Source organism: Heptranchias perlo, chromosome 39, assembly GCF_035084215.1.
Source record: "Heptranchias perlo isolate sHepPer1 chromosome 39, sHepPer1.hap1, whole genome shotgun sequence".
Taxonomy (NCBI): Eukaryota; Metazoa; Chordata; class Chondrichthyes; order Hexanchiformes; family Hexanchidae; genus Heptranchias; species Heptranchias perlo.
Window position 1 is genome coordinate 11307283 of NC_090363.1, and position 27066 is coordinate 11334348.

The 27066-nt window shown below is 49.3% G+C and overlaps 1 protein-coding gene across 1 annotated transcript; it reads right to left on the reverse strand.

Moving 5' to 3' along the window:
• Window positions 1-4451: 4451 nt before the first annotated feature.
• On the reverse strand, window positions 4452-26122 carry LOC137305264 (uncharacterized). The gene is made up of 13 exons (XM_067974120.1): window positions 25344-26122; window positions 25158-25253; window positions 24833-25066; window positions 24125-24147; window positions 23912-24027; window positions 19066-19608; window positions 16183-16427; window positions 10315-10875; window positions 10129-10224; window positions 9804-10037; window positions 9096-9118; window positions 8885-9000; window positions 4452-5002 (listed from the first exon to the last, which is right to left on the reverse strand). Exons 1-13 carry the CDS (start codon window positions 25752-25754, stop codon window positions 4452-4454), a joined length of 3249 nt encoding a protein of 1082 aa, XP_067830221.1. The 5' UTR covers window positions 25755-26122.
• Between the last annotated feature and the right edge of the window lie 944 nt (window positions 26123-27066).

Genomic DNA, 27066 nt, shown 5'->3' on the forward strand with positions numbered 1-27066 from the left:
AGGCCTGCACCAAGAACTGTGGGGAGTGGGTCACCAAGGCCAACAAAGGCTTGGTATTTGGGTGGTGGGGGGTGCGCTCCCTCGCCATAACCAGCAGGAACCTGGTGATAAGGTGTGAGGTGCTCGCGGTGTTGCTCTACATGGTCAAGGACTGGCCCATTCCCTGCCATCACAGTCACCTGAGCTATCGTGCACTTTGTCAAGGTGGACCACACCCACTGGGACACCATGTACAAGCCCCTAGACAAAGGGGGTAAGGGCGTCCCCAATGCCACCTGATCCTAATGGCCACCTTTGTGTGTGGCTGCCTCAGGATGTGTGTAGAGCCCCTATACGCAAACACCAAGTGTCACCACCTGCTGAACTTCTATCTGTCCACCACACTGAGAAGACTGGTCTGGCCACGCTGGCCGAGCAGACGCGGGCTGTCCCATCCAGCTGGTCCGTACCCCACCATCTGTCCCAGGTGGAGAAGTTCCTGAGGAGATCCACTTCGACCACAAGGCCGTCAGACACTGATCGGCACTGAAATTTCTGTATGTTCTGCCCGGAAGGGAGAAGGTGGATCTGATCGGGTCGTTCTCCGACCAGACGGCCGATGCCATTTGGCAGAAGGTCTGGTCACCAGAACTGACCTGCAGGCACTAGGATGTAGCCTGGATTGCGGTGAGATGGGCCCTCCCAGTGCGGTCTTTCCAACACGCATGGAATCTCAGCACCACTACCTGGTGAACTGCCCCTTCCCACAGAACGTGTGAAGAGAGATGCGTTGGTATCTGTACCAGTTCATCCCCAATAGTTCAGTAACACATGTCGCTCTGCTCTTTGGGATGTTTCCCACGACGCACATCTGAGACAGGTGTCAATTGCTGCTCGAAGACCATCAACTTGGTGAAGGGGGCCCTTTGGTGCTCCCGATACCCGGTGGTCTTCAGCTAAAGCAAATGTCCACGACCGAGTGTTTCCGACTGGCACATTCCAAGGTCCAGGAGTACGTGCTGCGGAATGCATTGAAGTAAGTTACGGCCTACTCAAAGGTTCTATGGGGAAATGCCACTGTGTAAGGCTACCCCAATCTGTATTGTAGAAAATGTATTCGAACATATGGACTGTGTTATGAATTTTAATAATGGGATCACACTCTGTGCGATCTGCATTGTATTAGTCTGAACTGCACTGCTTGAAATTGTGGCTTTTTACATTCAACTGTGTGTATCCTTACATTTCCTGAAATAAAGTAATATGTTGACATTTTTTTAAAAAGCGACACCAACAGAGTTGTGATAGATAAAGTTGAGAATGAGTACGGTGATACAGAGAGACACCAACGGAAGGAAACAGATAAAGGGATGACTGATTACAGTGATGCAAAGAGACACCAGCCTCGGGAGATGGATAAAGGGAAGACGGAGTACAGTGAGTGATACAGAGAACCATCAACAGAGGGAGATAGATAAAGGTGAGACGGCAGAATGCACAGAGTGAGCAGGGCAAACGTGGGGAATATCAGAATTATAAACGTTTAAAAAGGCGGAGAGGGAAAGAGAGAGGGGAAACAACAGCGGGGGTGGGGGGCGGGGGTTAGGGGGGAACCAAAGAAGCAGAAATTGAGCAGAGAGAAATCAATCAAAGTGGAAGTGAGAACTGAACAGGAATCACAGAAAAAAGCAGCAGAGTGAATACAGACAGACACAGTGATGGGACAGCACAATGTAACTATGCAGGTGACATTAGTTATCTGGACATGAAGTAAATAAAGATTCCCATTTATTTCCGTTATGAGCCCTACTATATTGTTGACGATATACAGTGGGGCTGCCGTACAGGAACAGGATATTTTTGTTTCCTGGCATAGATAGCTTACAGCGGATTAGCACTCTCTCATCCGATTATGGTTATTCCATTTGTTGTTGATATTAATTGCTCTCACTGTCAGGCACATCTTTCCAAGGTTCAAACTCATTTTAGAATCATCGAATCATAAGATGGTTGCAGCACGGACGGAGGCCATTCGGCCCATCGAGTCTTTGCCGGCTTTCTGTGAGATTAAACCAGCTCGTCCCACTCTCCCGCCCTAACCCAGTAGACCTGTAAATTTATTCCCTTCAAGTAATTATCCAGTTCCCTTTTGAAAGCCACGATTGAATCTGCCTCCACCACCCCCTCAGGCATTGCATTCCTGATCATAACCACTCGCTGTGTAAAAAAGTTTTTTCTCATGTCGCCTTTGGTTGTTTTGCCAATCACCTTAAATCTGTGTCCTCTGGTTTTTGCCCCTTCCGCCAATGGGAATGGTTTCTCTCTATCTATTCTGTCTAGACACTTCATGATTTCGAATACCACTATCAAATCTCCTCTCAACTTTCTCGGCTCGAAGGAGAACAACGCCAGCTTCTCCAGTCTATCCACATAACTGAAGTCCTTCATCCCTGGAATCATTTTAGTAAATCTCTTCTGCTCCTCTTCTTCTCTCAGGCATTCACATCCTTCCTAAAGTGCGGTACACAGAACTGGACACAATACTTCAGTTGTAGCCAAACCAGTGTTTATAAAGGTACATCATAACCTCCTTGCTTTTGCACTCTATGCCTCTATTTTCCAAGCCCAGGATCCCGTATGCTTTCTTAACCACTTTCCCAATCTGTCCTTCCACCTTCAACGATTGTGCACATATACTCCCAGATCTCTCTGTTCCTGCACCCCTTTTAGAATTGTATCCTTTATTTATATTGCCTCTCCTCGTTCTTCCTGCCAAATGTATCACTTCACACGTTTCTGCGTTAAATTTAATCTATCACGTGTCCGCCCGCTCCACCAGCCTGTCTCCGTCCTCTTGAAGTCAATCACTATTTTCCTTACTGTTCACTGCCCTTCCAAGTTTTGTGTCATCTGCAAATTTTGAGTTTGTGCCCTGTACACTCAAGTCCAAGTCATCAATATATATCGAGAAAAGCAATTGTCCTCGTACTGACCCCTGGGGAACACAATTGTATCCCTCCATCACATCCAAAAAAACAACCGTGCACCACGACTCTCTGTTTCCTGTTACTTGCCCAATTTACGCTCTCATTCCCTCTGTTCTTTCTTTCCTCTTTCTCTCTTTTCTTGCTTCACTCTTTCATTCTCTTTTCTTTATCGCTCTTACACTTTTCTCTCTATTTACACTTTCTCGCTCTCTCCTTTCTTTCTCTCTCTCTCTCTTTCTTTTCTCTCCACCCTATCCAGCGAGAATCAGTTAGGGAGAGGGCTCCCACCATGGTCCAGGAATTGAAATCTCCCTCACCGTCACCTGTCGCGCCGTGGAATAATTCCCCCCAACCCCTCCCTGCCATCACCCCTGCAGTGCACTGGACATTACAACACACAGGACTTTGTAATGCGCCAGATGGTACTTCATTGGTGGTGCTCAGGCAGCTTCAAGAAGCCAAAGTGATGGCCCTTGTGGAGAAATGTCGACAAATTCTTGAATATTTGGGATTTAAAGTTATATTTCCCAAGCTCTTACAAAGGGCAGACTATTGACAACGTATAGTCATTGCCATTAACTATATTAACGTGACGCAGTTGGCATAATAAAATGGGGATATTAACATTAATTATTGAGTTACAGAAAACTTATGCAAAGAGCATGCATTACCTGCTGTTCTGATCAGCTGCCTTCTAATCTAATAAACACAGACCTTCGCGCACACTGAGAGTGTTCTGTGCTTAATTGATTGTCAGGCTCGTGGAAGCAAGATCAGTCCTATCAAACTGGTTGCAAAAGTATCAACTCCTCGATACTCTCGCCGGGACAATGACAGAAAAAAACCAAATCGGGAAAGTTACATTTCTGTGCAGTTATGGACATTGACTTAAAATTACTCCCACTGACACTTGGAAAAACCCAAGGGAACGAAAACAAGATTTCACGATAATTACAGACGAGGGAGACCATTCTGCCCATCGTGATCCATCCATCCAGAGAGATCTTAACATCCCCCCATTGCAGCATCAAATTGTTTCTGAAATGATTCCAGGGTTCTTGTCTCCATCACTCTATCTGGAAACTCACTCCACGTGATGATGACAGTTCGGGGTGGAAACAAGGTGGTAGTGCCCCCAAAAATTGTGGGCAGTGACAGAGGTGAATTAAAACATGGGCAATGCTCCCTCAGGACTGCACTGAAGTGTCAGCCTGGATTATGTGCTCAAATCTGTGGGGCGGAAGAGAGGCAGGAGGGTTCCATGGGAGTGGGACTAATTGGATGGCTCTTTGAAAGAGCCGCCACAGGCACGATGGACTGAATGGCCTCCTGCGCTGCACGGTTCGAAATGAGGCTGATTTGTAATTTAAATAGGATTACCACCTGACTCGGGACCATCCGCACCACCTGTGACTGAGACCGACGCCCAGCAGTTTGCAGCTGGCAGGAGGCAGATCGGCGGTGTTGAATTATGAGATGGACATGTTAGTGACCTTTAACCCCGCGGATTTTCAGCGGTGCTGAGTTTCTCCCCCCGACACTCCATCCCGGATTGAAGAAGGGAAAGATTCTCTCAGTGAAAGTGTGGATGAAAGTGTGGAGATGGGTCATGTTGTCCGCATTGTAAAATGACACCTGTCCGCCCTCATAGTCCAGGTACACCCCGATCATCCGGGGCTTCACACTCGGGGTGAGGGGGGTGTCATCGGGGGAACTGGGGGCAAAATAACCACTTCCAGATTTCAGCCGCACAATCCAGTATCCGGACTCAGGTCTCAGGTCGATGTTCCATTTCCTGTTAACAGACTCTCGGGCCACTCCCACACTCCACCACGTCTTGTTCCCCACCTCCACCTCCCAGTAGTGTCTCCCTGATGTGAATCCCTCCGATCCCAGCACACAGGCCCACTGATTAAACCTCTCCGGGGTGTCAGTGAGCGGCTGCCATTTCTCTCCGACTCTCACACTGGTCCGGTCCTCAGACACGATGAGCCGGGGATGGGCTGTGTTCGGATCCAGAGTCAGAGAGGCTGGAGCTGGGGGAAGGTTAAAATAACACAGTCAGTGAGTTCGTTTGTTGCTGTGATTTATTCAAATACTTTCCTGTTTAAAGTGCCCACTCGGTGGATTCCCGGGACCTCGGGTGTTTTTAAAGGGCTCCAGGTTCTGTTGATGGAATCTGCACCCACCCGGGGGTTCAAGCTCCTGGGGCCGCTCTGACTTGCCAACCCGGTCAGAGCTGAGCGGGAACCGGGCGCACATTGTGTTTTATTTTTGTCTTTCTTCAGCCCCTGGCGCCCTGCTTCGACACCGACCCGCCACAAGGAACCCGGCGCCCCCTCGCCCTCCCCACTCCCCACCCCAGCCCGAGTCCCCTGCGGTTCTCAGCCCCTGCAGAGTGACCCACTTGCCTGTAGAAGTACACAAGGAACCGGCGCCAAGAGGCTCCGACGTGACTTGGAGGCACAATCTCGGCCCGGAGACGTAACCCCTGATATCCCACATTACCAATCAGCTCGATCGTTGAGGGGAGATGGGGATTGGTGGTATGAAATAAGAAACCAGAGGGAAAGAAAAGGAAGAAAAGGTGAACGAAGTAAAAAGTAAGGAGGGGAACTGCTGCAGAAGAGAAGAAAGAACCGAGAGAGAGTGTTGAGGGGAACTAAACTCATCAGAGGGAATGGGAACAAGAACAGATCCGGCAGAGGGAGGGAGGGAAAGAGCAAAGGCGGGGCAAACAGTGAGGAAGGGAGAGAGTAAAGAGTTCAAGAAGAAAAGTAGAAAAACAACGGGATAAAGAAGCTGCGGCCCACAACTCAATGTGTCCAACAGCCTGACCCGGAACTCGAGATAAACTGGAACAACCGGGCAGCCCCCAGATTCAGAAAAACCCGCCCCCGAACAGAAAAAGCACCCTGGACATAACAAACCGACATCACCCTGAAAACAGTCCATCAACAAAATTATATCCAGGAATCTCAACAGACTCGAACACAAAATCAGCCAAAACAAAACGGATCTGCATAAAAGGAGAGGTGGGAGTCTCATTTCTACAGGAGACCCTCCTCACCACATGTGAACTGCTGCAGCCACAACTGCAGCCTCAGTGCAGGGCGAGGACATCATTGCTTGTGGATGTCAAGGGAACCGTGGCACTGAACTTTTATGGCGTTGGATCCATTCAGGCCTCTGTTGGCGATATTCTTGACAGAGAGAAGCAGAATGAGCGAGCGCGAATGTGTACCGCATTGCAGGCTTCGCCATGGTGCAGGGTGCCATTGACTGCACGCATATAGCCATGTGTGTTCCATATCTCAACTCAGCCATCTTTATGAACATACGGGGTTCGACTTCCTCAATGTGCAGCGGGTGTGTGACCGCAAGCAGTGCATCATGCAGCTCAATGCTGCAGTCCAATCTACCAACTATCTTTGAACCGGCTCCGTAAGTCAATGGCTGGCTACAGGGTAACAAGCGCTAACCCTTCACGAGGTGGCTTGTAATTCCGGTCAGGCACGCACGCACGTGTACAGACAGGTCTACAATGAGAGCAATGCAGCCACAAGAAATATCATTGAGCAAACCATAGGCATCTTAAAGCAACGTTTCCGCTGCCTGGACCATTCTGGAGGAGCCCTGAATTACTCAGCTGAGCAGGTGTCAAGATTCGTCGTGGTATGTTGCATGCTGCACAACCTCGCCCTTGAGAAGGAACAGCCCGTGCCACCGCCTGTCCACCAACTCCCTGAGCCAGAGGCAGAGGAGGAGGAGGACGAGGAGGAAGTGAAGGAAGAGGAAGTGGCAAGAGCAACAAAATGCACAGGCCCTGTCTGCCAGGGCTCTTCATGCTCACCTTATTCAAGAGCGATATCTGTAACCTCATTGACGCCTCCCAAGTCACCAACAGTCCGACACTCCTCACATTTCCTCTCCCTCATGACCATCAAATCGCCCTCCATGTGAATGCACATAGCTTCCTCCCACAGCCTAAAGCATAAATAAAAACCACCACCAACTGCGACTTCCAAACAATAATTTATCAGATTGCACATTAACTCAAGTATAAAACATTACACCATTCACCTTTGTGAATTCCCTCAGTGCCTTTCATTCGTCTGCCTTTGCCCTTCCTAGTGCTTCTACGAGATGCATCCCCTGTGACTGGAGCATGGGTGGTTGAAGGCTGCTGATCTTCAATTGAGGTGCATGCAAATGGACTTGTAGGAAAAACTGGAGCAGCTCTGGGCCAGGAGGGTACGGATCAGACTGCACCATCTCGACATGGGCTGCAGCAGTCTAGCCTGGCTGGCTGAAAGGCAATAGCAAGGGCACTAACAGAGAGGCAGGGCTGGGAGCAGGAAAACTGTCATCCTGAGAGAGGACAGCAGGTTCGACTGCCATGGCGCCATTGCCACTCGAATGGGGCGGCACCTCAGCAATCCTGGTGATCAACTGAAGAGCAGATGGATGGAGTGCTGTGACGCCGTGGAAGCCCTGTTCCACAGTGGTACCTTCCGGCGAGCTGGCACCTGTGGTATCCGTTCACCTCGCCCCGGCTCCTGTGAACTTGTGCCCATTGTCTCAACACGTGCCGATCCCTCCTCTAATCTAGTCTCTACACTAAACGAGGTGTCAGTATCTCAGCTGGTGGATGCGAGTGTCAGATCAAGAGCTGGAGTGGCTTCATTATCCTGTCTTCCTCATCCTCCACCTCAGATGGTGCCGGCTCAAGTCTTGGGTATCTGCAATGAAAAAAGGAGACGGGTTGAGCTGTGGAGCGGTGAGAGGAGCAAGGAAGACGTGCGTGCTGACACCACCGACAGCACATTAGTCAGAAAATATTGTGGGATGTGGGAAACGAGAAGTAGAATTAGGTATGTAGAGAACCTCTGCGTTGGGACCTCCAGCGCGGCACTTGCCATGGCCACAGCAATGGCCCGCCCAATTATCCAAAGCACAGTCACCTCCAGAGGAGTGAGGACGTGCAGGAGTGCTGATACTCCCTGAGGTCTTTCACACTGCCCGCTGATATGCGCCATCTTCTGTTGCAAGACAGAGAGAAGAATGTCAATGAGTGTCCTGCAAGACGTTTGGGTAATGTGCCTGTCATGGGTGAAGAACTGTCGGTATATGTGACCTGTGAGTAGTGGGTGTGTGGATTGAAAGTGTGGTGTTATGTGAGGGTGAGATGCAGCATGCGAAGTGTAGCATTGTGTACAGATGGGCAGCGTTTGTTGGTGGGTGGGTGACGGGGGTGGGGGGTGGGTGTCATCTTGGAGCAGTGTTGTGTTTCATAGGATGTGTCACTTGACACTTGCATTCACTCACCTTCACCACTGGTGTCAAATCATTGAACTTCTTCTGGCACTGCACCCACATGTGTGGTGCAATGCTCCTGGCATTCACATCCACGGCCACTTCCTCCCTCTGCCTTCGCAGCTGGTGTCTGGAGGGTCTCCTGCCGCCGTGCAGGTACAGGATGGCTCTCTGTTCTTCCACTTACTCAGCCAGGGCCTCCACTGAGCTGTCGGAGAACCTCGATAAATTCTCTCTTGCCGGTCCAGTCATTCTGCTTGTCATCCTCCACTGCTTGCATTTGCAGTGCACTTCCCCTTTAATCGGTGGAGGCTGCCTTGACCGAGTGCTGGCCACGCCCCATATGCAGCCTCCTGGTGGGTGCAGCCTCTCGCCAAAGATAGCGCTGGCTGCACGGACAAATAATGGAAATGAACCTGAAGCACGAATCTCGCCTGCTGCCTGCATCGGAAACACCGGGCGCGGGTTAATCGCACACCGCGACCCTCGCGCCCGAATTCGGGCGTTCGCGAATTTAACCCCCACTCTCTTTGATATAATCTGATTCGTTATAATAAGAAATGAGTTTTAAATCAGGACAAAGAAACATATAGGACTTTTACCGGGTTTGATGGCATCAATCATTTCTCTCCACACTGTGTACTGAAAAGGGCAGTTGAATTTTTCGATAGACAGGGCGCCATCTGCTAATGACAGTATATTACCGTCGTCGCTAACCCTGCAAATATTCAACAATTGGTTATAAATTGATCATAAACACCTTTCTGAGTTATTTTACCAAACAGTAGAGTTTCAGTAAAGAACATGTCCTACCTCCTCTTCTGACAAGTTTTCTCCTGAAATAAATAAAACACAAATCTAAGTTGACACAAACTGACCATCCATATCCGGACAGCAGAATTGCCTTAATTTGTGACAATCTGTTGATAATTCTGAATTCTCACTGCTGCCGACACACAGATACAAAGATGACATTACAAACATGTATAGAAGAACCGGAGAGAGTGCAAAAAATTCTATGCAGGAAATATTTGAAAGCCGGACAGAAGAAATTACACCCAAATTATCAAATGCCTCTCATCGAAACAGGATATGGCTGAGAAATTTTATTTGTGTCAGACGATGGAAATCAACATCAGTCCCCCTCACAGACACAGTGACTCTCACACCCACCGTACCAGACACTCGCACACACTCACTCAATGTAACTGTAACTGCATTGCAATGTGAGTTTCAGGAGAATATTAAACTCTGGGGCAACACGGAAATAATTACAAGCTAAATATCAAGATCAGGGCAAATCATTCCCGGGGTGGTTGCTGGCATTCCCGGGATTCTGTAGACATTGTGTGAGGCCGATTAGTTCGGTGACAATAACAAATCCGCCTCGGAATAGACAAAAAATCGATCGATTTAAAACAGTCCCGAATGATCTGGAAATTCTGCATTTACTTCAAAATTCTTGCCCATCATTTTGTGACTGTGAACATTCACTGAACTAAACTGAAATATAATCCTCACCTTCAGAAATATCACTCCGTCTTTTTCCTCCATCTGTTTTTGGAACTTTGAGAGCTTCTCCTGAATAGAATTTAAATTCTCTTGAATTTCTTGAAGATTTTCCTCCATTGGTTCTAGAATCCTCTCCTCTTCTTCCCTGAGATCTCTGATTAAACGCTGCTCTTTCTCACTGAGAATCTGGTGCATTTTAGCGAACTCGGATGTGATGCGGGTCTGCAGACTGCTCGACTGTTCCTACAAAATGAAATGTGAAAAATAATAATGTACCGCGATAAAGGAACAATAATAACCGAGATCGCAGAGAATCGGCACAGGGAGAACTCACCCTAACTTCGGAAATCTGCTGCTTCTGTTTCAGTTCAGTTTTCAGAACCGCCGTTTTCTTCTCTGTGAGAGAATCTAAGGAAGATTTCAGCTGATCCTGGGATTGGGAGAAAAAATCACAGAATGAAAGTGTTCGACCATGAAAATGTGATCAAATAATCAGGTGATCAAATCTGTTCCCTTTTACCTTATAGATTTCAACAGCTTCTTTAATCGGCATGAAGCGGTGGTCTCTGTGTTCCCGCGCATCTCTACAAGTGCAACAGATCAGTTTCTTGTCAGTTTCACAAAACAGCTTCAGTTCTTCCTGATGTTCCTCACAGTGAAGTTTACTTTCCTTCTCTTTCGCATTCAGCTTTAATTTTCGAGCTTTCTCTGCCAGATTCACTAAGGCCCGATTGACCCTGAAGTTTCTTTCCGGAAACTCCTCTCCACATTCCGGGCAGGAGTTTGTTTCCTTCTGTTCACAACACTGTGTGATACAGGAGCGGCAGAAGTTGTGCCCACACTCCAGTATAACCGGATCAGTGAACAAATCAAGACAGATGGGACAAATTGCCTCCTCGGTCCAACTCTCAGCCTGCCGTCTGGAAGCCATGTTCACACTCAGCACTTCCTGATTCAAACTGCTTTTACCTTCGATGTTACTGGGCTCCGAAACACCTTCAGACCACAAACCCTCTGGTGAATCACCGTGTAAGATACAGATCCATAAACTGAATTGTGTTAATGATTGTAGCCGCTCACCCTAAAATACAAAGCGTCATAAATGTCAAGGAGCTGTCTGGAAGCTGTGTTCAGTTTCAGTCCTTCCTGATTCAAACTGTTGGTGTCATGTTTCTGTGGGTGGATCCAGCCCCGGGGCTCCTTCACTCCAAGCCCCGCCCACTCGTCTGATTGACAGTCCCAGGGCTCCTTCACTCCAAGCCCCGCACCCTCAGTCTGATGGACAGTCCCCGGGCTCCTTCACTCCCAGCACCGGCCCCTCAGTCTGATGGACAGTCCCCGGGTTCCTTCACTCCAAGCCCCGCACCCTCAGTCTGATGGACATTCCCCGGGTTCCTTCACTCCAAGCCCCGCACCCTCAGTCTGACTGACAGTCCCCGGGCTCCTTCACTCCCAGCCCTGCCCCCTCAGTCTGATTGACAGTCCCCGGGCTCCTTCACTCCAAGCCCCGCACCCTCAGTCTGATGGACAGTCCCCGGGCTCCTTCACTCCAAGTCCCGCACCCTCAGTCTGATGGACAGTCCCCGGGTTCCTACACTCCAAGCCCCGCACCCTCAGTCTGATGGACAGTCCCCGGGTACCTTCACTCCAAGCCCCGCCCACTCGTCTGATTGACAGTCCCAGGGCTCCCTCACTCCTCGCCCCGCCCCCTCAATCTGATCGACAGTCCCGGGGCTCCTTCACACCCAGCCCCTCCGCCTCGTCTGATCGACAGTTCCCGGGCTCCTTCAATCCAAGCCCCGCTCCCTCAGTCTGATTGACCGTCCTCGGGCTCCCTCACTACCAGCCCCGCCCCCTCGTCGGATCGACAGTCCCCGGGCTCCCTCACTCCTGAACCTGCCCCCTCAGTCTGATTGACAGGCCCCGGGCTCTTTCACTCCTGAACCTGCCCCCTCAGTCTGATTGACAGGCCCCGGGTTCCTTCACTCCCAGCACCGGCCCCTCAGTCTGATGGACAGTCCCCGGGTTCCTTCACTCCAAGCCCCGCACCCTCAGTCTGATGGACAGTCCCCGGGCTCCTTCACTCCAAGCCCCGCACCCTCAGTCTGATGGACAGTCCCCGGGCTCCTTCACTCCAAGCCCCGCACCCTCAGTCTGATGGACAGTCCCCGGGTTCCGACACTCCAAGCCCCGCACCCTCAGTCTGATGGACAGTCCCCGGGTTCCTTCACTCCAAGCCCCGCACCCTCAGTCTGATGGACAGTCCCCGGGTTCCGACACTCCAAGCCCCGCCTCCTCAGTCTGATGGACAGTCCCCGGGTTCCGACACTCCAAGCCCCGCACCCTCAGTCTGATGGACAGTCCCCGGGTTCCTTCACTCCAAGCCCCGCACCCTCAGTCTGATGGACAGTCCCCGGGTTCCTTCACTCCAAGCCCCGCACCCTCAGTCTGATTGACAGTCCCCGGGGCTCCTTCACTCCCAGCCCTGCCCCCTCAGTCTGATTGACAGTCCCCGGGCTCCTTCACTCCCAGCCCTGCCCCCTCAGTCTGATTGACAGTCCCCGGGCTCCTTCACTCCCAGCCCTGCCCCCTCAGTCTGACTGACAGTCCCCGGGCTCCTTCACTCCAAGCCCCGCACCCTCAGTCTGATGGACAGTCCACGGGCTCCTTCACTCCAAGCCCCGCACCCTCAGTCTGATGGACAGGCCCCGGGCTCCTTCACTCCAAGCCCCGCACCCTCAGTCTGATGGACAGTCCCCGGGTTCCGCCACTCCAAGCCCCGCACCCTCAGTCTGATGGACAGTCCCCGGGTTCATAGAGTCATAGAGTTATACAGCACGGAGAGAGGCCCTTCGACCCATCGTGTCCGCGCCGGCTATCAGCCCTGTCTACTCTAATCTCATATTCCAGCATTTGGTCCGTAGCCTTGTATGCTATGGCATTTCAAGTGCTCATCCAAATGTTTCTTGAATGTTGTGAGGGTTCCTGCCTCCACAACCCTTTCAGGCAGTGAGTTCCAGACTCCAACCACCCTCTGGGTGAAAAAGTTCTTTCTCAAATCCCCTCTAAACCTCCCGCCTTTTACCTTGAATCTATGTCCCCTTGTTATAGAACCCTCAACGAAGGGAAAAAGCTCCTTAGTATCCATCCTATCTGTGCCCCTCATAATTTTGTACACCTCAATCATGTCCCCCCTCAGCCTCCTCTGCTCCAAGGAAAACAAACCCAATCTTCCCAGTCTCTCTTCATAGCTGAAGTGCTCCAGCCCTGGTAACATCCTGGTGAATCTCCTCTGCACCCTCTCCAAAGCGATCACATCCTTCCTGTAGTGTGGCGACCAGAACTGCACACAGTACTCCAGCTGTGGCCTAACCACGGTTTTATACAGCTCCATCAAAACCTCCTTACTCTTATATTCTATGCCTCGGCTAATAAAGGCAAGTATGCCATATGCCTTCTTTACCACCTTATCTACCTGTTCCGCCGCCTTCAGGGATCTGTTATCCTGCACATCAAGATCCCTCTGACCCTCTGTCTTGCCTAGGGTCCTCCCATTCATTGTGTATTCCCTTGCCTTGTTAGTCCCTCCAAAGTGCATCACCTCGCACTTTTCCGGGTTAAATTCCATTTGCCACTGTTCTGCCCATCTGACCAACCCATCTATATCGTCCTGCAGACTGAGGCTATCCTCCTCGCTATTTACCACCCTACCAATTTTTGTATCATCAGCGAACTTACTGATCATACCTTTTACATTCATATCCAAGTCATTAATGTAGACCACAAACGGCAAGGGACCCAGCACCGATCCCCGTGGTACCCCACTGGCCACAGGCTTCCAGTCACAAAAACAACCTTCGACCGTCACCCTCTGCCTTCTGCCACTAAGCCAGTTTTGTATCCAAAGTGCCACGGCACCCTGGATTCCATGGGCTCGTACCTTCTTGACCAGTCTCCTGTGGGGGACTTTATCGAAGGCCTTACTGAAATCCATGTATACCACATCCACTGCGTTACCCTCATCCACACGCCTAGTCACCCCCTCAAAAAATTCAATCAAATTAGTCAGACATGATCTTCCCTTGACAAAGCCATGTTGACTATCCCTGATTAATCCTTGCTTCTCCAAGTGGTTCCTTCACTCCAAGCCCGGCCCCCTCAGTCTGATCGACAGTCCCCGGGCTCCTTCACTCCCAGCCCTGCCCCCTCAGTCTGATCGACAGTCCCCGGGCTCCTTCACTCCCAGCCCTGCCCCCTCGTCTGATCGACAGTCCCCGGGCTCCTTCACTCCCACCCCCACCCCCTCGTCTCATCGACAGTCCGCGGGTTTCTTTACTCCCAGCCCCTCCCCCTCTGCCTGATTGACAGTCCCCGGGCACCCTCACTCCCAGCCCCGCCCACTCAGCCTGATTGACAGTCCCCGGGTGTCGAAGCCCTGCTTTCCCTGTCCTGCGAGTTTTTACTGGGACAGTTTAGAGGGAGCTTTACTCTGCATCTAACCCATAAGACCATAAGAGATGGGAGCAGGAGTAGGCCATTCGGCCCCTCGAGCCTGCTCCGCCATTTAATGAGATCATGGCTGATCTGATTTTTCCCTCAACTCCACTTTCCCGCCCTTTCCCCATATCCTTTGACTGCCTTGCTGATCAAAAATGTGTCTCACTCAGCCTTGAATGTATTCAATGACTCGGCCTCCACAGCTTTTTAGGATTAAGAATTCCAAAGATTCATGACCCTTTGGGAGAAGAAATTCCTCCTCATTTCCGTCTTAAACGGGCGACACCGTATTCTGAGACATTGACCCCCAGTTTTAGATGCCCCCACGAGGGGTAACATCCTCTCAGCATCTACCCTATCGAGTCCCCTCAGAATTTTGTATGTTTCATAAGATCTCCTCTCATTCTTCTAAACTCCAATGAGTATGGAGCAAACCCGTTCAATCTTTTCTCATAAGACAACCCTTCCATCTCTGGAATCAACCTAGTGAAGCTTCTCTGAACTGCCTCCAAAGCAAGTATGTCCTTCCTTAAATAAGGGTACCAGAACTGCATGCAGCACTCCAGGTGTGGTCTCACCAGCACCCTGTACAGTTGTAGCATGACTTCCCTGCTTTTATACTTCACCCCCCTAGAAATAAAGGCCAATATTCAGTTTGGCTTCCAGATTACCTGCTGCACCTGTATGTTGACTTTTTTTGTCTCATGTACGAGGACACCCAGATCCCTCTGTACCGCAGCACTTTGTAGTATTTCTCCATTCAAATAATATTTTTCTTTTTTATCTTTCCTCCCAAAGTGAATGACTTCACATTTTCCCACATTATGTTCCTTCTACCAAATCTTTGCCCATTCGGTTAACCTGTCAAGATCCCTTTGCAGACACTTTGTGTCCTCATCGCAACTTGCTTTCCCACCTATCTTTGCATCATCAGCAAATTTGGCCACAAGACACTCTGTTTCTTCATCCAAGTCATTGATATATATTGTAAATAGTTGAGGCCCCAGCACTGATCCCTGCGGCACCCCACTAGTTACACATTGCTGTTTTGAAAACGACCCTTTTATCCCAACTCTTTGTTTTCTGTAAGTAAGCCAATCCTCTATCCATGCCAGTATATTACCTGCAACACCATGAACTCTTATCTTGTGCAGTAATCTTTTATGAGGCACCTTATTGAATGCCTTTTGGAAAACCCAATATACTGCATCCATTGGTTCCCCTTTATCCACTCTGCCTGTTACTCCCTCAAAGAACTCTAATAAATTTGTCAGACATGATTTCCCCTTCATAAAACCATGTTGACTCTCCTTCATTGTATTTTGACTCTCCACATGTCCTGCGACTACTTCCTTACGAATGGATTCTCGCATTTTCCGAATGACAGGTGTTCGGCTGACTGAGCTATAGTCACCTGCTTTCTGTAACACCCTTCTTGAATAAGGGTGTTACGTTTGCGGTTTTCCAATCCACTGGGACCTTTCCAGAATCTAGTGAATTCTGGAAGATTACAACCAATCACAACGAACCCGTGCTGTGCCTGACCTGGGACTGTTTTTTTAGAGCAGTGTTGGCAGATCTCTGGGGGCCGATTGACTCAGTGCCGTCTGGTTGGGGAGTGATGTGTGTTTTGGGATAAGATCAAATAAATGCAAAGAAAAAGAAGAAAAGAAAGAAACGGGTAAATAATTTAGGTACCTCTGAAGAAGGCATTTAATCTCCTGAAAAAGAAAATGAATGAAAACATAACTTTAACATTGTGCCATCACAGTGCGGTCAGTGACCATAATCTGCATTGTCACTTGCTAATTACGTGTATAATTTCAATATACTTTTCGGCCAAGAAAACAGGGATTTTTTTATTCTGAATTTAGCTCGTGGTGTAATTCACCTGGGAGGACTTCATGTACAACGTGAAAATATTTTTCAGAGCGCAGCACCGAGAACACTCCACTCGATGGATACTGGGAGACACCAGCAGAGGGAGGTGGATAAAGGTGAGACTGAGTACAGTGATACTGAAATACACCGGGTGATAATGTTTGAGGTGCTTGAGGTGTTGGTATCGGTGGTCCAGGTCTGGTCCATTGTCCGATGCTCCGCCACCACAATCATCCGAGTCATCGTCCACTTTGTCTGGAGTTCCAAGATAGACAGCGTCCACTGGGACACCATGTACAAGACCCCCAGACAAAAGGGGGGAAGGGCATCAACAATGCTGCCCTAATCCTGATGGCCACCTTTCTGCGTGACTGCCCCAGGATTTGGGTGGAGCCCCATTATGCAAACACCAAGTGTCACTACGTGCTCAGTTTCTACCTGTCCACCACACTGAGAAGATTAAGTTCCCTGGCCCTCCCTGTGCGTTCTTTCCTGCACGCACAGAATCTCAGCGCCACTGCGAGCTGTCGTCGATGCTGCAGTATGAATGAGACCGTTGCCCAACTTGGACTGCCCCTTCACAAAGAGAGTGTGGAGAGAGATGCGTTGATATTTGTCTCAGATCATCGCCAACCGCTCGGTAACAAAGGAATCTGTGCTCTACAGGCTGTTCCCCGGGACGCAAACAGAGACAGATATCAACTGCTGCTGCAAGACTATCAACTCAGTGAAGGAGGCCCTTTGGTCTGCCCAAAACCGAGTGGTCTTCCAGCTCAAGCACGACCGAGTACTGCCGATTGGCACACTCCAAAGTCCAGGAGTACGTGCTTTGGAACGAACTGAAGTGAGGTGCGCTCGACGCAAAGGCTCCATAGGGAAAGGCCACTGTGTAAGGCCATCCCACCTTGTATTGTACACCATATATTAGGAGATATGTACTGTGTTTGAATTGCAATATTGGGATCATTTGTGAACGATCTGTATTGTATTGTTTTGTATTGTATTGCTTTCGAATTGTGTTTTTTACACTGTATATTTAAATTCTATGAAATAAAGTATATCTTGAATTTTTCAAATAAAAGACTGTCTCTGTACCTTTAAACTCTGTCTCACTGCACAAATATTTAAAATTTATTGTAGGACGGTGTGATTGTTTCTGTATCTTTAAATTCTCAGACTCACTGCACAGTTATTTAAAGTGCATTGTCGGATGATGTTTGAGGGACGAGGGTCTGTGAGGTGATTTGGGAGCAGCGCCTTTGTGCAGGGTGAGAATTGCACTCTTGATTTCCTCCCTCCCCTCTTTCTTTCTTTTTCTCTTCTTTAAACCTTTCACTCTCCTTTCATTCCTCTTATTTATTGCTATTTCTTTCTGCCTCCAGCTCCACTGTCTGTATCATCTTTTAATGCATTTCGTTCCCTCATCCTATTTCACTTGCCTTGCCCCTCTCTCGCGTTCCTTTTTTCATCTCCCTCTTCTCATTTTCGTGTGCTCTCTTTTCTTTCTTTCCTCTTTCTCGCCCTTTTCTTGCTTCCCTCTTTCATTCTCTTTTCATTATCTCTCATTCATTTTTCTCTCCATTTACACTTTCTGGCTCTCTCCTTTCTTTCTCTCTCTCTCTTTCCCTACTCTCCTCTTTATCCGGTGAGAATAGTATGGGAGAGGGTTCCCACCACGGTCCAGGAATCGCAAACCCCCGGGGTAAATCTCCCTCACTGTTGCCTGACCCCCATGGTATAATTCCCCGCCGCGCCCTCCCTGCCGTCACCCCTGCAGTGCACTGGACATTACAACACACAGGACTTTGCAATGCACGAGATGTTACTTCACTGGTGGTGTTCAGGCAGCTTCAAGAATCCAAACTGGTGGCCCTTGTGGAGAAATGGAGACATGTTGTTGAGTATTTGGGATTTTAACTTTTATTTCCCAAGCTCTTACAAAGGGCAGGCTATTGACAACATATAGCCATGGCCACTAACTTTATTAACGTAACATGGTTGGAAAAATAAAATGGGAATATTAACATTAATTATTGACTTACAAAAAAGGTAAGTAAAGAGCATGCATTACCTCTTGTTCTGATCAGCTGCCTTCTAATCGAATAAACACAGAGCTTCGCTCACACTGAGAGTGTTCTGTGCTTAATAGATTGTCAGGCTAGTGGTAGCAAGATCAGTCCTATCAAAGTGATTGCTAAAGTATCAACTCCTCAATATTCTCGCTGGGACAATGACAGAAACGAAATATATCTGGAAAGTTACATTTCTGTGAAGTTATGGGCATTGACATGAAATTAGTCCCACTGATACTTGGAAACACTCAAGAGAACGAAAACAAGAGTTCAAGATAATTACAGGTGAGGAAGGCCTTTCTGCCCATCTTGATCCATCCAGCCAGAGAGATCGTAACATCCCCCCATTGTAGAATCAAATTGTTTCTTAAATGATTCCAGGGTTTTTGTCTCCATCCCCCGATCTGGAACCTCACTCCACATGATGATGAAACTTTGGGGTGGAAACAAGGTGGTAGTGCCCCCAAAATTGGTGGGCAGTTCGAGAGGAGAATTAAAACATGGGCAATGCTCCCTCAGTACTGCACTGAAGTGTCAGCCTGGATTATGTGATCAAGTCTGTGGAGTAGAAGAGAGACAGGATGGTTGAATGGGAATGGGAATAATTGGATGGCTCTTTCAAAGAGCCGCCACAGGCAAGATGGATTGAATGGCCTCCTGCGCTGTATGATTCTATATGAGGCTGGTTTGTAATTTAAATAGGATTACCACCTGACTCGGGACCATCCGCACCAACTGTGACTGAGACCGACGCCCAGCAGTTTGCAGCTGGCAGGAGGCAGGTCGGCGGTGTGGAATTATGGGATGGACCTGTTAGTGACCTTTAACCCCGCGGATTGTCAGCGGTGCTGAGTTTTTCCCGTCGTCATTCAGTCCCGGATGGAAGATCGGAAACATTCTCTCAGTGAAAGTGTGGGTGAAAGTGTGGAGATGGGTCATGTTGTCCGCATTGTAAAATGACACCTGTCCGCCCTCATAGTCCAGGTACACCCCGATCATCCGGGGCTTCAAACTCGGGGAGAGGGGGGTCCGTGAGGGGGAGGTGGCGGCAAAATAATCACTTCCAGATTTCAGCCGCACAATCCAGTATCCGGACTCAGGTCTCGGTTCAATTTTCACTTTCCTGTTAACAGACTCTCGGGCCACTCCCACACTCCACCAATTCATGTTCCCCACCTCCACCTCCCAGTAGTGTCTCCCTGATGTGAATCCCTCCGATCCCAGCACACAGGCCCAGAGATCAAACCTCTCCGGGGTGTTAGGGAGCGGCTGCCGTTTGTTTCCGTCTCTCACACTGGTCCGGTCCTCAGACACAATGAGCCAAGGATTCGCTGTGTTCGGATCCAGAGTCAGAGAGGCTGGAGCTGGGGGAAGGTTAAAATAACACAGTCAGTGAGTTAGTTTCTTGCTGTGATTTATTCAAACACTTTCCGGTTTAAAGTGCCCACTCGGGGGACTCCCAGTACCTCTGGTGATTTTAAAGGGCTCCAGTTTCTGTTATTGGAATATACCCCCACCCGGGGGTTTACGCTCCTGGGGCCGCTCTGACTTCCCAACCCGGTCAGAGCTGAGCGGGGACCGGGCGCACATTGTGTTTTATTTTTGTCTTTCTTCAGCCCCTGGCGCCCTGCTTCGTTACCGACCCGCTACAAGGAACCCTGCGCCCCCTCGCCCTCCACACTCCCCACTCCACCCCACTCCGAGTCCCCTGCGGTTCTCCTGCAGAGTGACCCACGGGCCTGGAGAAATACAAAAGGAATCGGCACCAAGAGGCGCCGATGTGACCTGGAGGCTCAATCTCGGCCCGGAGACGTTACCCCTGAAATCCCACATCACCAATCAGCTCGATCGATGAGGGGAGATGGCGGCGGGGGCGGTGGCGGGGGGGTGGGGGGTTGTGCGGAGGCGGAAATAAGAAACCAGAGGGAAAGAAAGGGAAGAAAGGGTGAAAGAAGTAAAAAGTGAGGAGGGAACTACTGCAGAAGAGAAGAAAGAACCGAGAGAGAGTGGAGGGGAACTAAACTCAACAGAGGGAATGGGAACAAGAACAGATCCCGCAGAGGGAGGGAGGGAAAGAACTAACGCGGGGCAAACAGTGAGGAAGGGAGAGAATAAAGAGTTCAAGGGGAAAAGTAGAAAAGCAACAGGATAAAGAAGCTGCGGCCCACAACACAATGTGTCCAACAGCCTGACCCGGAAAACGAGTTAAACTGGAACAACCGGGCAGCCCCCAGGTTCAGAGAAACCCGCCCCCTAACAGAAAAAACACCCTGGACACAACAAACCGACATCACCCTTAATACAGACCATCAACAAAATTATATCCAGGAATCTCAACAGACTCCAACACAAAATCAGCCAAAACAAAACGGATCTCCATCAAAGGAGAGGTGGGAGTGTCATTTCTACAGGAGACCCTCCTCACCATATGTGAACTGCTGCAGCCACAACTGCAGCCTCAGAGCAGGGCAAGGACAGCATTGCTTGTGGATGTCAAGGTGACCGTGGCACTGAACTTTTATGGCTTTGGATCCTTTCAGGTCTCTGCTGGCGATATTCTTGACAGAGAGAAGCAGAATGAGCGAGCACGAGTGTGTGCCGCATTGCAGGCTTCCCCATGTTGCAGCGTGTCATTGACTGCACGCATACAGCCATGTGTGTTCCATATCTCAACTCAGCCATCTTTATTAACAGAAGGGGTTCCACTTCCTCAATGTGCAGCTGGTGTGCGACCACACGCAGTGCATCATGCAGCTCAATGCCTGCTACCCTGGCAGCAGTCATGATGGCTTCATTATGCGGCAGTCCAACGTCCCAACTAACTTTGAACCGGCTCTGCTCGTCAATGGCTGGCTACTGGGTGACAAGTGCTATCCCCTCATGAGCTGGCTCATTTCTCCGGTCAGGCACACATGCACACGCACAGAGTAGGCCTATAATGGGAGCCATGCAGCCACATGAAACGTCATCGAGCACACCGTAGGCATCTTAAAGCAACGCTTCCGCCGCCTGGACCGTTCTGATGGGGACCTGCATTACTCAGCTGAGCAGGTGTCTAGATTCGTCATGGTATGTTGCCTGCTGCAGATCCTCGCCCTTAAGAAGGAACAGCCCCTGCCACCACCAAATTTGGCAAGACCCTGAGGCAGAGGCAGAGGGGGAGGAGGACGTGGAAGAAGTGGAGGAAAAGGATAAGGAGGAAGAGGAAGAGGCAAGGAGGCAACAAGATGCACAGGCCCTGTCTGCCAGGGCTCTGCGTGCTCATCTTATTCATGAGCGATATCTGTAACCTCATTGACACCTCCCAACTCAACAATAGTCTTACACTCCTCATCTTTCCTCTCCCTCATGACTATCAAATCGCCCTCCATATGATTACACATTGCTTCCTCCCGAGGCTTATCACATAAATAAAAACCAACACCAACTGCGACTTCAAATACAAATTCATAACGTTACACATTAACTCAAGAATTCCCTCTTCTGCCTATGCCCTGCCTGGGGCTCCTACGAGGTGCATCCCCTGTGGTTGGAGCAAGGGTTGTGGAAGGCTGTCGACCTTCATTTGAGGTCCGTGCAGATGGACTTGGAGGACAAACACAAGCAGCTGTGGGCCAGGAGAGTCCGGCTTCAGCCTGCACCATCTCAACATTGGTTGCAGCAGTCTGGCCTGGCTGGCTGACAGGCAACAGTAAGGGCACTGACAGAGTGGCAGGGGTGGGAGCAGTAAAGCTGTCATCCAGAAAAATCACAGCAGGTTCGACTACGATGGCGCCACTGCCACTCGAATGGGGCTGTGCCTCAGCAATCCTGGTGATCAACTGAAGAGCAGATGGATGGAGTGCTCTGACGCCTTGGAAGCCCCGTTCCACAGTGGTGCCAACAGCCACGATAGCAGCAGTCTCCACTTCTAAAGCAGCAATCCGAGCTTCAACTGAAGCATGAAGACATTTGATGTCTTCGGATGGTGCTGCAGTGGAAGTCATGGTATCGGCCAACAGGTATTGCATCTTATGGGTTTCTCAGGTGTGCTGCTGGAGGTGATCACCCATTCCATGTGGGTAAGGATGGGCTCCAAGCTCAGCGCAAAGCCCTGTGCCACGTTTGATTTGACTCCCCCATGCTCCTTCGCATTGCATGCAGGCTTACTGGCAGGTTTTCCAGTGCACCAAGCATTTGGTGGTGTATGCCCATCAGCAGTCATCTGTAGCCTGGCACATCAAAGTCATCATCTGACAGCAGAATCATTGTGCGACCTTACACTCCGGTGGAGATGGCATCTGTGGTATCTGTTGACCCCGCACCGGCTGCTGTGCACTTGTGTCTGATGTCCCACCCTGTGCACATCCCTACTCTAACCGAGCCTCCACAATATGCGTAGCTTTAGTATTTGAGCTGTTGGCTGTGAGTGTCAGATCAAGTGATGGTGTGGCTTCATTGTCATTGTCTTCCTCCTCCACCTTGGATGGTGCCGGCTCCAGTCTTGGGTATCTGCAATGACAAAAGGAGAGAGGTTGAGCTGTTGAGCTGGGATAGGAGCAAATGTGACGTGTGTGCTGACACCATCTACAGCACGTGAGTCAGAAAAGATTGTGGGATGTGGGAGATGTGGGAAACAAGAAGGAGAATGAGGTGTGCAGAGACCCCCTCCATTGTGTCCTCCAGCGCCACCAGTGGCCACGGCCGCAGTGACGGCCTGCCCAATTATCAGAAGCACGGACTCCTCCAGGGGAGTGCAGATGTGAAGGTGTGCCCGTCCTCCCTCAAGTCTTTCGTGCTACCAGCTGTTATGTGCCATCTCCTCCTGCAAGACAGAGGGAAGTGTACCAGTGAGTGTCCTGCAAGATGTGCGGGTGATGTGCCTGTCATGGGCAAAGTGCTGCCAATGTGTGTGACCTGTGACTGGTGGGTCTGTGGATTGAAAGTGTGGTAATATTTGAGGGTGAGATGCAGCCTGCAAAGTGCTGCATTGCGTATGGATGGGCAATGTTTGTTGGTCGGTGGGTGACTGGGGGTGTCACGGTGGAGCAGTGTTGCGCTTGGTCGAATGTGTCACTTGACACTTGCATTCACTCACCTTGACCACTCGCGTCAAATCGTTGAACTTCTTCCAGCACTGCACCAATGTGCGTGGTGCAATGCTCCTGGCATTCACCTCCATGGCAACTTCCTCCCACTGCCTCCGCAGCTGGTGTCTGGAGGGTCTCCGGCCACCCTCGGGGTACAGGATGGCTGTCTGTTCGTCCACTACCTCCACCAGGGCCTCCACTGAGCTGTCGGAGAACCTCGATGCACGCTCTCATGCCGGTCCAGCCATTTTACTTGTTACCCTCCACTGCTTGCATTTGCAGTGCACTTCCCCTTTCAGAGGTGCAGGTTGCCTTTAACGAGTGCTGGCCACGCCCCATATCCAGCCTCCTGGTGGCTGCAGCCTCTCGCCAAGGTGAGCGCTGGCTGCACGGACAAATGATAGAACTGAGCGTGAAGCACGAATCTCGCCTGCTGCCTGCACCGGAAACACCGGTCGCGGGTTAATCGCACACCGCGAGCCTCATGCTCGAATTCGGGCGTTCGCGAATTTAACCCCCACTCTCTTTGCTATAATCTGATTCGTTATAATAAGAAATGAGTTATGAATCATGACAAAGAAACATATAGGACCTTTACCGGGTTTGATGGCATCAATCATTTCTCTCCACACTGTGTACTGTAAAGGGCAGTTGAATTTTTCGATAGACAGGGCGCCATCTGCTAATGACAGTAAATTATCTTCCTCGCTAATCCTGCGAATATTCAACAATTGGTTATAAATTGATCATAAACACCTTTCTGAGTGATTTTCCCAAACTGTGCAGAGTTTCAGTAAAGAACATGTCCTACCTCCTCTTCTGACAAGTTTTCTCCTGAAATAAATAAAACACAAATCTGAGTTGATAGAAACTGACCGTCGACATCCAGAGAGCAGAATTACTCCAATTTTGACAATCTGTTGATAATTCTGAATTCCCACTGCTGCCGACACACGGATAGAAAGATGACATTACAAAAAGTTACAGAAGCACCGGAGAAAGTGCAAAAAGTTCGATGCAGGAAATATTTGAAAGCCGGACAGCAGAAATTACACCCAAATGATTAAATGCTTCTCATAGAAACAGGGTATGACTGAAAAATCTTATTTATGGCAGACGATGGAAATCAACATCAATCCCCCTCACAGACACAGTGACTCTCACACCCACCGGACCAGACACACCCACACACTCACTCAATGTAACTGTAACTGCATTGCAATGTGAGTTTCAAGAGAATATTAAACTCTTGGGCAACACGGAAATAACGACAAGTTAATTATCAAGTTCAGGGAAAATCATTTCCGGGATGCTTGCAGGTATTCCCGAGAGTCCTTAGGCATTGTGTGAGGCCGATTATTTCGGTGACAATAGCAGATACTCCTCGGAATAGAAAAAAAAATTGATCGATTTAAAACAGTCCCGAATTATCTGGAAATACTGCATTTACTTCAAAATTCTTTCCCATAAAATTGTGACTGTGAACATTCACTGAACTAAACTGAAATATAATCCTCACCTTCAGAAATATCACTCCGTCTTTTTCCTCCATCTGTTTTAGCAACTTTGAGAGCTTTTCCTGAATAGAATTTAAATTCTCTTGAATTTCTCGAAGATTTTCCTCCATTGTTTCGAGAATCCTCTCCTCTTCTTCCCTGAGATCTCTGATTAAACGCTGCTCTTTCTCAGTGAGAATCTGGTGCATTTTAGCGAACTCGGATGTGATGCGGGTCTGCAGACTGCTCGACTTTTCCTACAAAATGAAATGTGAAAAATAATAATGTACCGCGATAAAGGAACAAAACTAACCGAGTTCGCAGAGAATCAGCACAGGGAGAACTCACCATAACTTTCGAAATCTGCTGCTTCTGTTTCAGTTCAGTTTTCAGAACCGCCATTTTCTTCTCTGTGAGAGAATCTAAGGAAGATTTCAGCTGATCCTGGGATTGGGATAAAAAATCACAGAATGAAAGTGTTCGACCATGAAAATGTGATAAAATAATCAGGTGATCAAATCTGTTCCCTTTTACCTTGTAGATTTCAACAGCTTCTTTAATCGGCATGAAGCGGTGGTCTCTGTGTTCCCGCGCATCTCGACAAATCACACAGATCAGTTTCTTGTCAGTTTCACAAAACAGCTTCAGTTCTTCCTGATGTTCCTCACAGTGAAGTTTACTTTCCTTCTCTTTCGGATTCAGCTTTAATTTTCGAGCTTTCTCGGCCAGATTCGATAAGGCCCGACTCACCCTGAAGTTTCTTTCCGGAAACTCCTCTCTACATTCCGGGCAGGAGTTTGTTTCCTTCTGTTCCCAACACTGTGCGATACAGGAGCGGCAGAAGTTGTGCCCACACTCCAGTATAACCGGATCAGTGAACAAATCAAGGCAGATGGGACAAATTGCCTCCTCGGTCCAACTCTCTGCCTGCCGTCTGGAAGCCATGTTCACACTCAGCACTTCCTGATTCAAACCGCTTTTACCTTCGATGCGACTGGGCTCCCGAACACCTTCAGTTCAGTGATTTCACAATGCTGGTCACGGCATTACTCAGGGAATTGTTATTATATACTCGTCTATGTCCCGAGGCGGGGAGTGTGAAATCCGGAGTTGGCAGTGGGGGGAGGGGAGAGATAGAGGGAGAAGGCGGACATGGTCGGGGATCGAAATTCCACTGCACTTTGCTCCTGACCGCACTCGCTGACGTCTACAAGCCCTCTGGTGAAACACGGTCTGAGATATCGATCATTAAATTCAATAGTGTGAATGATTGTTGCTGCTCACCCTAAAAGACAAAGTGCCATAAATGTCAAGGAGCTGTCTGGAAGCTGTGATCAATTTCAGTCCTTCCTGATTCAAACTGCTGATGTCATGTTTCTGTGGGTGGATCCAGCCCCGGTTCCCAGTCTGAGATCACTCCAGAGTCCGTGGAAGTGCTGTTCACATCTCGGTGAATTGTATCACATTTACAAAGATAAAAGACATTCGATGAAGTTTGGGTGTGCACCCATCATCAGACTGAGAGTCAAGCGGGCATTTTACTCAGGCTGAGAAACGGAGAGGGAAAAAGGATGAGGGGAGAGGAGAGATCAACGCTGATTTGAAAAAAATTGTTCGGTAGCATGGATCACAGGCTCGGGCTCAGGATTGGTATCAGCCTCGCCCACCTTGTCTGTTTTGCCGGCCTGGAATGCGTGCAGTTCCTGCGGACGAGCCCGGCTGTGAGAAAGATAATTGTGGATAAGGATCTCAATAGCCGTTTGGAAGGGCTTTGGGAGTTTATGGCCATCATGTACTAATGAGTTGAAGGGTGAAAAGCGGACATTATGTCGGCTGTGGAGCCGGAATTTGGATCGGGACCCGGTTCTGCCCCTCGGATCAAAGGGGCTGATTTATTTTAGAAATTTGGCACAGGGCCCCTAATGACCGACACCTTTTGGGATATTTCACCATTTGGCCAACGGTGGATTTTGGTGTGTTATGTATTAAAATGTTGATGTCCAGTCAAACTGTGGGAAAGTGATTACAATTCCCACAGGAGCAGATGCTGGGATGGGCGGGTGGAGCGATTTTGTGTATGAAAGTCAGATGGGCCACTTTGTGCTCCTTGAATGCTATTTTCATAAACTCTTCAAAAGGCTGACCCGTACTTGATCCAGAGAGTTGCTTCCCAGTTGGAACTGAGGTAACTGATCCCAGTCAGGGCCGCGATTCAGAAATTGCAATCCGCCTCAGCTCCCTCGGATTATGTAGGATC

Bases quoted from the DNA above. Each gene is read 5' to 3' on its own strand.
- LOC137305264 (XM_067974120.1), bottom strand. From the start codon at position 25,754: ATGGCTTCCAGACGGCAGGCAGAGAGTTGGACCGAGGAGGCAATTTGT. The intron at 19,609-23,911 runs GTAAAGGTCCTA...ACCTTCCCCCAG, and splicing joins GATTGATGCCATCAAACCCG to CTCCAGCCTCTCTGACTCTG. The intron at 9,001-9,095 runs GTAGGACATGTT...GAATATTTGCAG, and splicing joins AAAACTTGTCAGAAGAGGAG to GGTTAGCGACGACGGTAATA.